The sequence below is a fragment of the Sinocyclocheilus anshuiensis genome, unplaced genomic scaffold (assembly GCF_001515605.1).
Source record: "Sinocyclocheilus anshuiensis isolate Anshui unplaced genomic scaffold, SAMN03320099.WGS_v1.1 scaffold23, whole genome shotgun sequence".
Lineage (NCBI taxonomy): Eukaryota > Metazoa > Chordata > Actinopteri > Cypriniformes > Cyprinidae > Sinocyclocheilus > Sinocyclocheilus anshuiensis.
This window is the reverse complement of record NW_015552545.1, coordinates 796878-811340: the sequence shown is the minus strand read 5'-3', so window position 1 is coordinate 811340 and position 14463 is coordinate 796878. Positions and strand designations below refer to the sequence as shown.

General features: G+C 39.3%; 1 protein-coding gene across 1 annotated transcript; it reads left to right on the top strand.

Moving 5' to 3' along the window:
• Positions 1-1649: 1649 nt before the first annotated feature.
• LOC107664029 (ankyrin repeat domain-containing protein 33B-like) lies at positions 1650-10297 on the top strand. The gene is made up of 4 exons (XM_016454472.1): positions 1650-2334; positions 8177-8306; positions 9631-9771; positions 9906-10297. The coding sequence occupies exons 1-4, from the start codon at positions 1888-1890 to the stop codon at positions 10295-10297; spliced, it is 1110 nt and encodes a 369-aa protein (XP_016309958.1). The 5' UTR covers positions 1650-1887.
• The last annotated feature ends 4166 nt before the right edge of the window (positions 10298-14463 follow it).

Here is a 14463-nt window from a genome sequence, read left to right as displayed (position 1 = left end):
GATAATTTTTCTTGGATAATTTACCCAAAACAGCCTCTAGGATGTGCTGTTTCTGATGTTCTGTGACTAGAAATATCAGGACAGAACATGCCTTTATACATAATCTCAAAGCCACATAATATATGGATTGTAGTTAGAAAGCAGCAGTCTTATAGGCTGATGATACACGGGGCAACTTTTTTTGAGCAATGTTGCTTGGGCACTTTCACATTGCGAATGGATAACAAATGTCTATCTGGATACTTTAGATCGGTCGTGGGCCCTGTGTCTCATCTGGTTGCCCGTTGGCGGCAACACTGCCCAAAGTTGCCCGGAAGCGTTGCTCAAAAAGTTGCCCCATGTATCATCAGCCGTAGTGTGGCCAAAAACACTGAAAGTGACATTATGTGTAGGTATGTTTGTTGTTGTTTTTTAGGAGCAAATGAGAGAACAGCTTATCCACAGCAGCATGTTATTTCTGCTGCATCCAATTAACCTTCCACTAATCCAGTGGCTTGTGGAGCCAGCAGTAGATCACGGTCAAATACAGGCTATCAAAGTGTGGAAAGTCACTGTAGATGTGCATGTGAGTATCAAAGTCGGCTAAAAATAGAAGCGATAAGAGTAATAATGGTGCACAACAGTACAACTCGGATACAAAAGACCTCAGTGGATAAACAAGCATCAGCTGTGTTGAGTGCTGTTATGCTCATTCTTGGATGCAAGTTTGTGTTGCATGAGTTGGGAAATATATACTGCATTGATTCCTCGGACAGTAAGATTACTGATCAGCACATGTAACTCTGAAAGGGGAGGGAAGAATAGAGAGAGAGAGAGACAGAAAGAGTCTAAGGGGATTAGAAGGCTTCTCTCAAAACCGTGCCCATGCCAGACTTTCATCCTCACTTTGAACTATTGGTGAATTCTCCAACAAGAGACAGATTTGATCACAGAGCAAGTGAAGAAAAAATGGGATAGTTTAGGTATAAAAAAAAAAAAAAGAGGCTTGGGTATGTATGTGATAATCCGAAACCAAGGCTGGACTTGACTACAACCGGTTCTTGAAGAGCAGAGGATATGATATGGAAAAGGTGCATCTAAAAGATCTTTGATTTCTGGTTCCAGTGGTTTTCTTCTCTTCATACCATCAAGAACTGGTGTTTAGGATTACCGTTCATTATGTGACAGTCTCATTCTGGATCCGACGTGGTTTTTGCTTTTGTGTTCCACCTGTTGGATAGTTAAATGGTGCTAATAACTGAGAATGGTGTTGCAGGAGGTATACTTCTGGTCAAAGATCACCAACACGGCACCGGCCAAAACCGAGCGAGAGGCAGGAACAATGAAGAGTCTTCGATACAGAGCTCCACTTTTGTGGAGCCAACAGAGGACTCTTATTATGCAGATGATGAAGACCACCATCTTGATGATGATGATGATGATGATGACATCTACCAAGAATTCGAGGAGTTGGACTTTTCAGAACTAGCCGATACCAAGAGCATTGTGTCAGACGATTGCTTCTACCCACCTGATGATTCGCTCAACTTTGAAAAATGTCAGAATCCTGAGAGCCCCGAGCCATAATTCTCCAACAAGAGACAGATTTTATCACAGAGCAAGTGAAGAAAAAATGGGATAGTTTAGGTATAAAAAAAAAAAAAGAGGCTTGGGTATGTATGTGATAATCCGAAACCAAGGCTGGACTTGACTACAACCGGTTCTTGAAGAGCAGAGGATATGATATGGAAAAGGTGCATCTAAAAGATCTTTGATTTCTGGTTCCAGTGGTTTTCTTCTCTTCATACCATCAAGAACTGGTGTTTAGGATTACCGTTCATTATGTGACAGTCTCATTCTGGATCCGACGTGGTTTTTGCTTTTGTGTTCCACCTGTTGGATAGTTAAATGGTGCTAATAACTGAGAATGGTGTTGCAGGAGGTATACTTCTGGTCAAAGATCACCAACACGGCACCGGCCAAAACCGAGCGAGAGGCAGGAACAATGAAGAGTCTTCGATACAGAGCTCCACTTTTGTGGAGCCAACAGAGGACTCTTATTATGCAGATGATGAAGACCACCATCTTGATGATGATGATGATGATGATGACGTCTACCAAGAATTCGAGGAGTTGGACTTTTCAGAACTAGCCGATACCAAGAGCATTGTGTCAGACGATTGCTTCTACCCACCTGATGATTCGCTCAACTTTGAAAAATGTCAGAATCCTGAGAGCCCCGAGCCAATCAGCTTCTTCAAAGCATGCTGCACTAACAACGCCATCATTGTCAAAATCATGATAAGACAAGGTGTGACCGAGGAGGAGGTACGAGAGGTGGACAAAAATAACAGAGTAAGTTTTGCTACAGTTGTGAAATGTGTATTTCCTATGCCACCAAACTGAAATGTAAAAATTATTGTTTTCCCAAACCCTGCCATTAGTCAGACAAATAGAAAGTCCCGCCCCCAAACTCACACCATTGGTTGAATCAGTGCTGTTAGTTGGGATGCTCAGTGTAGGAAGTCAAACTCTACAGCTGCAAATGGCTTACTTAAACTTCTCTGCATAATATACAAAATAACATTTAAGCTTTAAATATTGTATTGATCTTTTATTATTTGCAAGAGTATAGAAGACAGGATCAAACACCAGTTGTCACTGAATATTAAGGCTCACATTCGGTTCAAAGACAGCTCTGAATATATTTAATTGGTCTTAAAAGGTAAAAAATTAAATATCTATTTGAACTAATACCTAGTTGGCCTTGGGTTTAGTACCACCGGTGGTTGAAACATTATCAGTCATAAGAATTCAACTGCAGGAATGTACTCATGCAGGAAAATCTATCATTAAGATTGCTTTGAGATTTCTAAATATTGGAACAACAAACATTAATTTCCAGAATCCATTCAATCAAACCTTGTGTTTAAAGAGTACCATTCTTGACTGGCAAAAGGCCTTTCACTCCCCTTAGCTCTGAGAAGCTTACAATTATGACAATGTGGGTGATAACAGTGTCATGTTTATGCAAGGCTATTATCATATCAAAGAGTCTTTAAGCATGCATGATTCACGCAGTGCTCCTCAGGGAATGCGCTGAGGCTGTCTCCTTCCTCCAGAAATATCGACATTGTGCTGAAGTGAGGCTGAGACTTTCATGCATACATAAATATGACTTTAAAAGCACAGTCTTAGGAAAGAAATCTGGCTTTGATGGCAACTTTAAGCAAAACATGTGCCTTCTTGACACATGATAGAACTGTGTTGAGTCTATAAATATTATATCATAGTGATGTTTTCATTGACGACACCCACCACATAGTCAATATATGTAAATGAAATGGTCATCAAGTCCAGTAGTTTACAAACTGCTGTCCAGGGGCCTGCAAGCTGGTGCTAAGGGGTCTTATGGAAAAGTTCAGAGAAAAAATTAATGAATACAGAATATAAATACAAAATAAAGAATTTCACATTATATTGTATTCATTGTGCTTTCATGAGATTAAACACAATTCAGTAAAAAAAAATTAATAAAAAGTTAAATATGTTAAAAAATATATTTTATTTGTTTTCCCCAGTATAAATGTGACTTCATACATTAAAATATAGAGTGGCCTTTATATTTTAGGAAGAGGGTCCCTCTCAAGGGAATCATCACATTCTGTGGCATCAAAAAGTTTGAAACCCCTAGTCCAGTGTTGTTAATGTTGTTAACTAAAACAAAAATTGTTTTTGTTAATTGAAATAAAGATAAAAATTAATTAAATAATCACTCGGGGGAAAAAAAAATTCCTTGGCAAATGCATGAAATAAGTTGAAGTACTAAAATTGCTACAACTAAAACTGAAATCGATATTAATTAAAGCTAAATATAATTTTTTTTTTAAACGTATAAAACAAAGCACAAAATTGCTAAACAAAGTGAAAATGAAAACTGAAACCATAAAAATAAAAGCTAATTAAAAGTATGAATAAATGCCAAAAAATACAGCTAAAATAACACTGATAGTCTGGCTGAATTATATATATATATATATATATATATATACACACACACACACACACAAACGATTCAAGACATTTCGAAGTCAAATATTTGTCTTGACTTGAAGTCCAGTGACGTCCAGTGTTGTGACACTGATCTCCAGCTGACATCTCATGAGTCTGCACCCAGCCAGCTAAGCCCTGGAACAGATGGGAGTTTGGATTGCAGTCTGAGATGCAGCCCAATCAGATCGTAATCATGCCTGAGCTTTTAAAAGGCTCATGAAGATGTCAAAATACTGCAGGGCTCTGCCTAGACAGGGATTTTTTTCTGCATGTCATATGGGGAGAAACCCTAATTTGTCCATGAAGCGCAGAACTTATAATGTAAGCGTAATTCCACTCAAAGGAGTCTGGCTGTAGGCCATAAAAGCCTAACTTTGAATCCGCCACCCACTGTCATGCTAAATTATATGTGAGAATTGAGATGACTTCCTTCCTCAATGAATCATTTGAACTCAAATTGCATTGACTACTGCTAAACGTGTCTGTCTTGCTTAAAATAGAGCTATAATAAATGAAGCATCACCTATTGCCCCCTCCTTTGTGCCTCCGCAGTTACTGAGACCATGTCGGTATTGAAAAAGATTTGGCGCCTGGTACAAGCATTGAATTTGTTAATAAACATCTTATTTAACTATTCATCAATGTTGAATGACACTCTATCTAAGACTGTACGCTTGGTCTATGACTCACTCTTAACTCAGACGGTGCAGTTTGAAAACTTAATGTTCTGAACGCAAACAGAAACAACACACGCACGGAAACAAATGGTTACTCACACAGAGACAGAAAAGGCTCTTGTTTTCCCCAAAGCAGAAGGCTCTGTGGCAGTAAAAGACATGTAGTCGTCCTTTAAGACTCTACGACCCATTTGCATGTAAATGTCTCCACTAACACAAGCCCTGATCATTTGTTTAATACAAATGTTATTCTACTGCCATTAGCACGGGGGAAATTATATGTGCAGCACAGTTAAACAACGCCATTAAGAACTAATATTTAATGATTCTGTTTATCAGTCTCGGGAACGATCAACCTGTTTGCAGCGCTGATAATTAAAACAGAAAAATTGAAGGTTTTTGGTTCAGGAAACCCGCTGTCTGTGGGGATGCACATCCGATAGCTTAAAGTTTTAGATTTCACCTTGAAGTTTGTATTCACCTTCACTGTTGAACTCCTGTTGATCTCGGGAAGGGGAGCTTTAGGAGGTTAGAGAGGCTTTCCTTTACAATCATCTTACAACAGCATGACATTTCACTTCCCTGTGAGACTGTGTTGTGTAACCTGATACAATCCCTGTGAAGTGTCATTGGGATCTACCACTAGGTAGAAATTGCTGCATCTCATATAGTAATGGCTGTTGGCCTGTAATAACCTTTATATATTTAAAAAAAATAAATAAAAAAATAAAAAACATTAATATTTGCAAGGGAGCCTCGGTGACTAAGAGAAGACAGACAACACGTCCTAAATTAGCTGCACATCGATTGCATTATAGCAATAATCATATTCAGTTTCTTGATATTCTGGAGTTAAGAACCATAAATGCCAGCAGACAGGCGCTCTGAGCCCAGAGGGAACTCCATACTAAATCTTAGCTAATAGTCTTTATAGGGCTTACCATCTGTCTGTAGTGCTCTATAATCACTCACAATCTGGAGACACACAAGAAAACGGAACTGCTCTGTACTATTCAAGTAATGCCTCTGACCTCATACATTTGTTTTTATTCCCTCATAACCCTCACTCATCTGTGCCTTTTAGATTTGCTGAATGTTTTGAGATTTTACATATGATACTACACTCGGAGAGCGGGCCTCTCTGTGTTTGCACTGCATTTGTCTATGACTGTACAGCTGTATAGTTTGTTATGCTTGATTGTTAGACATTGCAAAGAATATTTGTATCTTTAATTTTACTGTATTTAGATACCGCTAACTTATTAAGAGTCTAAATGACATTTTTAATGTTAAAATACTTTCTTAAAGGGGTCATCGGATGCCCATTTTCCACAAGTTGATATGATTCTTTAGGGTCTTAATGAAAATTCTGTAACATAGTTTGGTTAAAATTTCTCAATGGTAGTGTAAAACAACACTGTTTTTACCCTGTCAAAAACAGCTCTTTTCGGAGCAAGCTGTTTTCTTGCATGCTGCTTTAAATGCAAATGAGCTCTGCTCACTCCGCCCCTCTCTTCCGAGCTGCTCTCTGAGATGGTAAACTTTAGCCGAATTCATCGTGAAACTTGCTAACTAGCACGTTATTAGGAAAGGCGATTTGTAAAGATTCATTAAAAAAACCTTACACTCACTTCTCGACGTGAAGCTGGATCACAAATGATTCGCGCGAAGATAGACACATTGTTTGCAAAAACAAATGTAATCCACTGCGTAAATGACGAATGCTATGTTAATTATTACATCCGACAACAAAACACTTCAATCGCTTAGGAGACATTCTTGTCTACAGTACATCTGCTCCGGCGTCGAAACAATGGCGGCCTGATGACAGCTCACTCAGGGCAGGTCTAAGGTAAGACACCAGTCCAGTCTGTACTGAAACGCTGCTGTCAATCAAACTATCGTGGGAGGGGCCTGTCTGTGTGACGTCATACAGACAGGCATCTGAGATCGGCTCGATTTGAGAAAGGAGAAATTATTTAACGAGATTAAAAAAAAAACACTGGGTGGATCTTTATCATTATAGGGTGGTTGTGTACACACACTGCCAACACACATTTCAGTTCAAACAGCTTGTAAAAGTGCATGTGGCATCCGATGACCCCTTTAATACTTGTTATGCATAAAACAACTATAAGTCATAAACTAGATTTTGCTCAAACATGTAAACACTGTGGCACTTTCAAAACATTGTTTGTTTGAGTGACACACACATACTCAAACGTACACTGGTTTAACCAATGGCATGAGTTTGAAGGTGGGGTTATCACATGTCCAACCAATGGAAAATATAACTTATGAAATAACTATATAACTAAATATCTATCTATATATCTATCTATATCTATCTATCTATATATAGATATATTTACATTTAGTCATTTAGCAGACGCTTTTATCCAAAGCGACTTACAAATGAGGACAATGAAAGCAATCAAAATCAACAAGAGCAATGATATACAAGTGCTATAACAAGTATATATATAATTTTTTTTTTTTTTTTTTTATTAAATTTTCCTGGTGAAAAACTACATAATCCATGATTGTGTCCAGAAACCTCTACCAGTCAGAGAAATTAAACGAGCAAATTAACAACCAAATGAGAACAAAATTGCTTATAACTCTTGAATGATAACCTTTTAAAAATACGGCACACTTTAATATAGGGACCAATTCTCACTATTAACTAACTATTAACTATGACTTTTGCCTCAATAAACTCCTAATCTGCTGCTTATTAATAGTAAGCAAGGTAGTTGTTAAATTTAGGTATGGGGTACAACTAAGGGATCTAAAATATGGTCGTGCAGAATAAGGCATGTGCTTCATAAGTACTAATAAACAACCAATATGCTAGTAATAGGCATGCTAATAAGCAACTAGTTAATAGTGAGAATTTGTTCCTAAATTAAAGTGTTACCAAAAATACTTCCAGAAGCAAGCCCCCTGAAAACATGGGGAGGCACTGTTGCACACTCTATGCTTTTTGCACACTAGCCTATAAAATATGGAAGTATGCATATTCAAACTCGGGAGGAAAATCAATTATTTTTGCAAAGGGTTATTTGCACTTAGTATAAATAGACAATTTGTTCATTTTTATTTTATTTGGAAATGTATTTTAGAATGTCTCCACCTGTAAAACCCATAGAAATATGCAGTAGTGACTAACTATATTTACCAGTCTAAATATGCTTCTGCATTTACTCTGAAGATCATGAGCTCATCAGCCTCATAAATAAGGCCACTCAACCCAGGTCTCTCATACCCTCAGAGTCCCTCCAGAGATGGATGTGGAAACTCACCCTCCAACAATCCCTACCCTTAAATGAATGTTTATATAGTAGGGTTCAACCACTTAAATGCCTCTGCAGTTTGCACGTTAAACACTTTCTTCAGCAGTAATGATGGACATCCAGGAAAATGACTTGAGATGACTCATATTTTTCCTCTCCACTGCTCAACAGACGGGTCTGATAGTGGCATGTTACCAGGGCTATGTGGATGTGGTCATTGCACTTTCTCAGTGTCTATATGTGGATGTGAACTGGCAAGATAACGAAGGGAATACGACTCTCATGACTGCTGCACAAGCAGGTAAGGGAAGTGATGCAATTCAGCTATCAAAGGCAATAAAATTACAATCAGCAACTCCCAGTAGATCCCCCTGGGCCTTCATTTGGCTGTTCTATGAAACAAGAGCCAATGTATTATCCTTTATCATACTTAGGGTTAGTCGTGATGAAACAGAAGTAGCAACAAATATGTTCTTCAGTATTGGGGCATATATCCCTAAGTGAAAATGATTATTGAAAAGGAAAATAAATTAAGGCGATGTCTTGGTTCAGGCAGGAGGCAGATCTGAATGCGAGTTTGCAGTAAATTGTAAGAAAGGGACTAAATGATTGGAGATTTTGATGAAAAATGATGAGGTATAAAAATAAAAGAAACGCATGTATAGATTAACCATTCAGAAAAATGTCCAAAAAAAAAAGCATGAAAATAGAGAGGATGAAATTTCATTTCATGCCAGCTTTAAGGATTTGAACATACCCCAAAACTTAAACTTCAGCAGTGTTTGTTACAGAATCACACATCAAATCATGATTGTTCAGGAGAGAACTGTGATTACTTTTCAAAGGACCAAACTTAGATGTTTTTTTCTCCTCAGGAACGCTTAAAAGAGAAAAAAAAACATCTATACACAGAATGACTGAAGGAACATGTATAGGGACTAGGGCTGTGACGATAACCGCATTACCGCATAACCGCGGTTATTAAGTTAAATAATATTAATGATAATTTGCTGTTAAATTATTAAAAACTGTTCCATAATTCCTATTAAACTCAAAAGATATCGAAAAAACAAAGTTGAAATAAATGTAATTTTATTTTATTATTGTTCACATAATTTGCTGTTTTAATAATAAAGAAGACTGCTTTATTATTATTCATTTCCATGTTCATTTACAAGCTGAATGCTTTCTTAAATCATTATATTTCCGCAGCGGGAGGGGGAGGGGGGTTGCGATTAACCGCCAAACCGCGGTGATTTGTTGCGTCTTCACCGCGGTAAGAAAAATCCCATACCGTCACAGCCCTAATAGGGACTAGAACATTATAAACTTGGGTCAGAAGCAGACACCTAGCAACCACCCAAAACACCCTAGCAACCCCATACAAAGACACTAAAAAAGCTTCATAGAAACGCCCTGACAACCCATTGTGGCAGTAACTTTTGCATGGGCTGGCAGTTTAAATGGTTATAACTGGTTAATACTGTTTATATTGCATCTGTATTTCTGAAGCTCAAACAGTGGAGCATGGAGTTCATGGGTTCGATTCTCAAAGAATGCTTGAACTCATAATATTACTTTGAATAAGTGTCTGCCAAATGCATAAATGTCCTTCTGAATTATAGGCCACAGTATGATTACCAACTACCTGCTGAACTATTTTCCCGGGCTTGACACTGACTGCAGAAACTGCCATGGCTTCACTGCGATGATGAAAGCAGCCATTCAGGGTCGAGCTGAATGCGTTCGGTCTCTCATGATGACAGGTATCATCAGCTGAAAAATTCATATGGATTCCTAATTCAGTTCAAGCATACGTAATAATCTTCCATTTTGTTCCTCAATGTGGGCATTAATTTTCCCTCACAAGACCTATTGTCTGATGTTTTTCCTTATGCAGGAGGAGACATTGAAGCAAGGGACTTTGGCCGTAAGCTGACTCCACGTGAATGGGCCCTGTTTACGGGCCGCTATGAGACTGCCAACCTGATGGCCCGACTGATGGAACAGCCATGTGCCGGACAGTTTTGTGACTCTTACCACATGGAGTGGCCTATGCTAAGCAAACTGGTGGCTCATTCAAAGGAGCCCAAGTCCTGCTGGAGAAAGTTCTCCGAGTGCATCTGTAACTTGTTTACCATCAGCATGAAGACCAACCCTTTGGATGAAGGCGTCATGGACTACATGGTGCGCATGACCACAGCTCTTGCCAGCCCGTTCATAGCCACCGCCTGCCACACCGTGTGTCCGGGCAGCCCTCCGTGTGTAGGAAAACGTAAAGTGTGTTCGTAATTAAGGTAATACATTCAAATAATATGGTAAGACACACCAGTTTGCAATATCAAGCAGCAAAACAAGTTGTTTTGTACAGCTAAAAATAGCTGGAAGGGAATGACAGCGGAAGCTAGACCCATAAAATTTACAAATGGGCGCGGGAGAAATAAGGTGGATAGGATTTTATACGTGTCTAGGGTGCTTTAACACTTGGTTCGATTGTCTGGTCTGAACCCGAGTTTGGCGCTGCATCCGAAAACGTAGGCAGCTGACTTGCTGCCGTATGAGGCAATGACGTTGTAGGCAGCGTTTTTGCACGAAGGTACCTCATAAAACTGATTTCGGACAGGCTTCTGAGACAGCGTAAGGGTTTAATGATCTACAACAAAATATAACAAGTTTTTGTGATAACTAAACGAATATTTAATTACTACAATACTGATTTCTCGCTAGAATTAACATCAAAAGTGCAAAAAGTTAGTCAGAAATATACATTTGCACACAAACCACCAAACTCAACTTTCAGACGCCATCTTTATTTTTTTTAGTTCAACCGTCACGGCATGGAACGCACAGGATTGTGGGATATCAAAGGCAGCAAAGGATACATCTATGCTGCCTTCAAAATTCGATCAGAAGAAGGTACCTCCGGAGACAGGAATTGAAGCAGAATTTGGATTCGTACGTGCCTTGATGCCTTCCTGCCTTGGAATGCTGCCTTCGAAGGCAGCATTTTATAGTTTTCGGACCAGCCGGGTTTGCGACCCCTCCCCCACCCCAGCAGCTGTCTACCACGTTGCTTAGTAACGACGGCGCAGGAGAAGGCGGCAAAATGTGTAGCTTTGCTCTCTCTTTTTAAAACTCGGGTTCGGACCAGGCAATCGAACCAAGTGTGAACCGATCAGTCAGTTTACTCATGTTCAAACTGGGTGTTGAATTAGGTGTCATAATGAAACGATTCAAATGTATTCCTAAAAAGTAAACTCACTAGACGGTTTGAACCGCGCCGGTTCGTTTAGCCGGCCCTGGCCCGGTTGGAAGAGGTGGGCCAGGGCACGGTTCGGTTGGGCTCGGGCGCGGTACGCATGCAGTGTGAGCGCTAACCGCGAACAGATCCTATTTTGTGTGCGCTACTGTCATCATTACGACCTACTACTACTACACTACACTTTTCAATAAATTTAATTCAATCAAGTATATTTAGGTTTATAATGGCTCTGGTTCTTACCTTATTGATGAACAGGAAATGTTTGCGAGTAAAGCTGCAAATTATTTCATTAACCTCAGCTGTCTCCGTAATAATTTTCTGATACATAGGCCTACAAGTGAAAATCAATGCACGGCATAAATTATAAATTAATTATTTTTAATTATTCGGCAGAATATTAGCGAAAGTGGTTTTCTCCGTTATCTCATACATGACGTAAGCGTGCTCCGGCCCGGAAAGTTTAGTGCAAGTGTGAGTGCAGGCCAGCGGGGGAGTGGGGAGGGGGGATCATTCGCGCTCGGGCTCGGTTCAAGGCAATCGTGCCTAGTGTGAGTACACGCTTAGAGTGTACTCACACTAGGCGTTTTGAACCGTGCCCGAGCGCGTTTGACCCCCAAAGCCCGGTTCGTTTGGTTAGTGTGAGCGCTCGGGCGAGGCACGTTTAGTCGGCCCTGGTCCGGTTGGAAGAGGTGGGCCAGGGCACGGTTCGGTTGGGCTCGGGCGCGGAACGCATGCAGTGTGAGCGCTAACCGCGCCGGAGCACGGAACAGATACTATTTTGTGTGCGCTACTGTCATCATTAAGACCGCAAACATATTCTATTAGTACTACTACACTTTTCGCGATAATCGGGCTCGGTTCAAGGCAACCGTGCCTAGTGTGAGTACACCCTAAAAAAGAAATTACTATAAGGCTACTATAAGTCTGAGATAGTCTAAATAGGTTTAGATTTGAAATCTACGTTGGATAAATTAGACAAATATCAATCATAAAGATGTCAAATGATGTGTTGAAATCCTTTAATAACAAAGCAGTTTATAAGGGGTGCATCTGCACCAGCAATGCAGAGTGAAATGGGTAGTAAACTTCCAGTAGGCTAGTGGTCAGTACATCTAGGCTCATGTTCCCAAAATATACAATCCAGACATGTGGCCATATTCGCTCTCAAAATGCATTTTGCAATCTAACGCGCTTACATTAGCAATAAAAACAAAATTCACATCACACCATCACCACATTTCTTTGCATCAAACTGGATTAATACTCTCTTACAGCATTGCTGAGATTGAAATTGATGAGATTGGACGTGGAGGGCCTGGTGTTTCAGAGCTGCAGGGTTGTCGTTTAGCACCTGCCACACGTATTTATACTGCAGACTGGTTTTCAGGACAAAGTGAGAAGCACATAGCCTGTCATGTCAAAATATCTCTCTGTGGTAAAATGAACCAGTCGTGATGAAACCCTAACATGAGCTCGCAGCTTGCCTGCCTGGCCTCTGATAGCTATCTAGGAATTCCATCAAAAATACAATGAATTGAAAACTCCTAACAGAAATCTGTTAGTGCTGATGTCTGGAACACAATAAATGCAGCTGACTAAATCGAAACAAAATACATGGGGGAAAAAATCAGTGATGTTAAAGTGTTAAAAAACATATTTTTTAATATGTGGATGTATAATGTGGATATATATTTGAAACCAAGTCTGGCGGTAAAAATGCATACCAATGTCAGATTCATCCAAAGGAAACCCCAATAAAGGAAGAAATGACTCAGACAGAACAAAATAAATCACAGAACAGTGATTCTCCAGTAGTTTATATAGCAGTTGCAACCTGGCATTAAAAAGGTTCACAATTCTCTCAAACACTATCTAGCAACAGAAAAAAAAAGTTTTACTTACATCTTCAATACAATTTGTCTGATATGTCTAATTTTTCAGATATTTTGCTTGTTCTCGGACGTTCACTATGGTGCTGAAGATATGTGATTTGGGGATCATCCTGAATCCTTGCATCTGACAATTACCTCTAAGTGTAAAATGACATGAAGGGAAGACCAGGGCTTGCTTTATACCTTCCTGAAATCTGACAGACTTGATGTTTAAGGTTTGAAAATCACAAAAAAAAAATGATAGGGTATTGTCATTTTTTGTTCTCCGTATAGGTCAGTAGAGGAATGTTCACCCATCTTCTCCTGCAATAAGATGACCTGAGATAAGGTATAGGCAATTACCTAATAGAGAGAGAAAAAAAATTAAAATCAAGAGGTGCGTCTATACGCACAGCTCTCCTTCTAGAGCATAGGTTGTGTAGGAATCAAAGCCATTCATTTTAGTGGCATCCATTTTATTAAGGACATGAAACACATTCAAAACGCATTAATAAAAGGTATAATGCAGGCCAAAAGGTGTTAAAGCATTGTTTTAGCACCTTTTCAAGTCAATATTAGAAGCTAGAAGATCATAACATCTGCCCTCACTGAGCCCTGGTCTCGCCTGTTTTACACAGCAACAACATGACAATAGGAGGTCAACTTCTGGATTAGAAATTAAGGTGAACAAAAAAACCCTATGCTTTTTTTTAACTAGCATTTTTTCTTTGCAATGTTTCTGTGTTAGGTGACATCCACATCTGCACATAAAAAGTATATATATATTTTGTATTTATATAATATATATCCATACTCTATTGACAGATCTGTCTACAACGAGCTTAAGAACCACTGATTTTCTGGAAGAAAAAAAGCTGATTTTGCAAATGTCTATTTTACAACATAGCGTCAACTAATTGTACATCTTTGGAGGGGAAGTAGCTGTCAAAGACCATGTCCCTCCTTGTTACAGTGTGAATGCTGTCGAAACACATTGTTTTTAAAAAAAAAAAGCATTTACAAATGGGCGTTGATAGAACCAGTGACTTGTCGTTAAACGTAACTTCAACAGCAGCTCTACAGCACCTCTTGGGTCAGGGATTACTACATTTGGCACATAACTAAGCACAGATCACTCAATGGCTTGTGGAATGACCAGTCTTCATGTCAGTACAGTTGGGAAAAAAAGAGAGAAAAAATTGACAGATAGGCCTGAAATTGTTCTTATTATTGGTGGTAAACTCTGTCCAGGCAGTGATGACTCTGTTGTCAGTTAAAAGTAGTTTTCTCGCATAGAAAATGGGGGGCGGGTGGGGGGGGGGGGC